We start from the raw sequence: 3,805 nt of genomic DNA, 5'->3' as shown, positions 1-3,805 counted from the left end.
TGTCTCGAAGAAAGGAATGTTTGTTAAGAAAAAAGGCATATGTGTTAAGGAGAAGAAAGGAATGTTTGTTAAGGGAAGAAAGGAATGTGTGTGTGTGTGTGTGAAACACCCCAGCCCATTGCTTTGAAGAAAGAACGCGTGACTGCAACTCAACGCTCCAACCTAACCTATGATATTTTAACTGCATTTTAAACACAAGTATTTCCCTAGAGTATTTCCTTTATAGACAACCAGTGTATTATGTCTGGTATATCAAAGGTCGTGGTATGTTCTGTCTTGTACACACAGCTCTTGCTACTATAAAGTAGCGGTAGAAATATCCAATCACAAATCTAGTCATAGATTAAAAAACACAAAAAACAAACGCAATGGTTTGGTTTTTCATTTATTTCTAAATTACAAATCACTGACACATATATAAAATGGGCACACATTGGGTTACATCAAGAGGCCTTAAGGGCGACATGTGAATAATATTAGTGTTCATTTCTCTTCATCTTCGTCCTCATCATCAGTATTATCATCATCGGTATCGTGGTCGTCTACTTCGTCCAAATATTCGCCGATCCAGGAACGATACTGATTTAATTTAGAACAAATCTGTGGTCTGACATCTCGGTTAGGATTCACAGACTAGAAGTTTCCTCGTGTTGGGGTCTTTGTCAAAGTAATGCATATAGGTCAGAAAGCGAGAGTACGTGTCTTTAAATAACTTCCATTGTAAAGTCTTCATGGTTTTTTCGATGGCATCTTGGGACATGTTTTTTTCTTCGTAGCGTTTTCTCTTGCTTTCGATATAGTCATGATTGATGTCGAATTCACGTTCCACCATGAGACGAATGCCTTCGTTTTCCAGGTCGGGCGACAGCTCTTCTTCTTTTTCATTTCCCTCCTCGCACGTTTTAAATCGCAGATGTCGCTGCAAGTCGCTTCCGTCTTTAAAGACCAGACCACACGTATCGCAAGACTGCATCCTCTTGACTTTTTTCAGATAGGGTTCCACCTCTTCGTCGTCACTTTCGTAGGCGGGTATGCCTGGTAGTTTTCTTTTGAATGCGTTTCTTTGCATGATTTGCATGTAGAGCTCTTTCCCCGTCGGTGGCTGCAACTCTTCTGAAACATTCGCCGTTACGTTCGTGCTTTTATACCATTCGGACGGCCCCGTCTCTAAACCATTAGGTCGAAGGCGCCAATGTTCGGGCGTGGTCGGTTTCAAGTCCACCAAGAGATGTCCGTAGGGCCTGTGGGTAGCTTCCTCAAACCGCTGCATGAAATGACGAGTATTTCCAGGATATATCTGCTGTGCCAAGGTTAGGACTTGCTGCTTGTCGATGAGGTTGTTGAACAGTGCCAGGTAATGACAGTTTCTTCTCTGTGTCGGGTCCTTGCTGTTATAGAGGTTCTGGTTGATGGCAATCACAGAGAGGTTTCTGTGGTGACTTCCTTCCGTGAACAGGTCGGTGATGCGAGAGTCTTTTCCAGCTGTAGACCAACACAATGAGATTTCTGACTCTCGAATCCAAATAACGATCCTTTTCCAAATTCTCGGGTATGCCTTGAACAAATTTCACTCGAGCAACCATTTTGATCGTATCATAGAGGGGATGCCATCGTTTGTAGAGCCAAATGATGCGTTGAGGCGATGGGAAGATCTTACCATCCCTTAGAAGTTTGTACAACAAAAATGTCTTTCCACACGACGTGGGTCCCGACACGATCATGGTGAACGGATGTAACAATCTTAGGGGCTGCTGCTGCTGCTGCTGCTGTTGCTGTTGCTACTGCTGCGGCTTATTTTCAGATTCCAAGAGTCCATGTTTAGTTCGTACATGCCGAGTTAGGTCGTGGGTCCAAACATATTTTTTTTCGCAAATGTAACACTGATTCATGTTGTTGACTGTTGAAGTGTTCGACCTGAACTGGCGATGTTGAAACTGCCATGCCCCCTTTTATAGTCTTCTCAGAAATGCTTGTGCCGTTTTTGACTCATGCCAGTCTGCTATCGTCGTTTCTGTTCCACGCCACTCTGTTCTCGTTTCCGTTTCTGCTCGGCCTCGACTTTCTCTACCACCTGTTGTGTTGGGGAGACCATGACAACATTGGGTGCCGAGGGTTTGTTCTGTTCCTCTTTTTCTTTTTTCCACGTGGGATCGTAGAGTTCTAGGCATCGATCCACGCTGTATATGATCTGACTTTTCCCACCACGTTGAATTTCGAAGTGAGGTTGAAGTTTGCCTTGTGCCTGCAGTTTGTAGAAACGGGTCCATTTGTCTACGTCGGGTACATATAATTTGTATTGGTCTGACATGTTGCTCCTCTGAAGGTTCTACCTCAAATGACGAGTTTTCAAAACTATTTTATTTATATACCTACTTCCTGTGACTTTCTCGTGCTATTTTAACATTTGATTTTGTGTCTGTCTGTCACACAGAAGTATCAAACGTAAATGAACTTGCCCTCTCATCTGATTTATAAACTTCCCACCCAGGATCCCACCGAGCCAGCCCAGGGACACACTCAGGGACACATATTTACACTAGAGGGACACTTTTTAGACATTTTACACATGCAGGGACACACTTACACACTACCCTACTTTAGCTATGGATATTGGGGAAAACATATACCAAGTAAAGTAAATCCATCGAGATACCGTTCCCACTGAGACATAATTCTTAACTAGCCTATATGTCATAAAGTCATGCTATTTATAAATAACGGATTCAAAAGATACAACACAAAATTTATTACTAAACAACAGATTCAAAAATGTAGTACATAAAATATATGACAAAACATACAGTTATGACAAAAACATACAGGTGTCTCACACGTGTTTGAAACATCTAATGTCTGAACACGTTATTCACATGGGGACATCTTGGAGAAAGTCTGTAATGTTCCATCACTAGATCATCCATTATCTGCCATCGGTAGGCGCGTAGACCACAAAAGTAACAGACGACGGCATCGTGATCCCCTGTGTAGAAGAAACCAGCCTTGGCGAGCTCCCTCGGTGTCTGGCGTAACTGTATTGGCCACCACCCAAATGTCTGCATCCTCGTGTAGACGTGGCGCATTTCGGGACGATGGCAGAACAGGTAACGTCTCGAACAGCAGTCTTCTTCATATTCATCATCCCAGGCAGCGTCTGTTTTATATTCTTGAGCGGCATCTGTTTTATCCATGGTTTCTTTGATTTCACCATCTTCATTTTCATCCATATTGTCACAGGCAGCATCCGTTTGATCCATGAAATGTTCTTCTGGTTTGGTAGCCACTCTTTTACATTTGATTGTATGTCTTTCTGAACATTTGCAGACCAAGATGTCATCCTCGTCGCTACTGCTGCTGCTACTAACACTGCTCGAATATCTTCGTTCCAGATAGAGTGCAACAAGACACAGGAATGTCAGAATCATAAAACACGTCTGTTCTCTAGCACAGTCACAAAGCAAATGAAGTGTAAACCATAAATCCATTCTTTTATATCTTCGAGTTCATCCAAAACAAAACTCGTTCACCACTGGTGACACTCGTTAGGGTTGCAGAAGTTACACTGAAGAAATCCCATCTGGTTTTGATGGTCGTTTTGCATGGCGCAGGGAACAATCGAGTTCAGCTCTGGTACAAAGTCACATATGACTGTGAAACAGCCTTTCAGTTTCCCCCATTGTGGTAGAGAAAGGAATATTCCCTTCTTCGAAGGTTTCACGGATTTCGTTTCATCACACCACCATCACTGTCGCAGGTCCACCCCAGCAAAGTTCTTGTCCATACTAGCATGAACATGTGTCATCCTTCC

The 3,805-nt window shown here is 42.9% G+C and overlaps 1 protein-coding gene across 1 annotated transcript; it reads right to left on the bottom strand.

The window, feature by feature from the left end:
* Nucleotides 1–2,846: 2,846 nt before the first annotated feature.
* On the bottom strand, nucleotides 2,847–3,224 carry LOC121379822 (baculoviral IAP repeat-containing protein 2-like). The gene has a single exon (XM_041508474.1). It carries the CDS (start codon nucleotides 3,222–3,224, stop codon nucleotides 2,847–2,849), a length of 378 nt encoding a protein of 125 aa, XP_041364408.1.
* Nucleotides 3,225–3,805: the final 581 nt, after the last annotated feature.

This window comes from Gigantopelta aegis, chromosome 8 (assembly GCF_016097555.1).
Source record: "Gigantopelta aegis isolate Gae_Host chromosome 8, Gae_host_genome, whole genome shotgun sequence".
In the NCBI taxonomy this organism is placed as follows: domain Eukaryota; kingdom Metazoa; phylum Mollusca; class Gastropoda; order Neomphalida; family Peltospiridae; genus Gigantopelta; species Gigantopelta aegis.
Note: the sequence above shows the minus strand (reverse complement) of the source record. Positions and strands in the feature narration are given on the sequence as shown.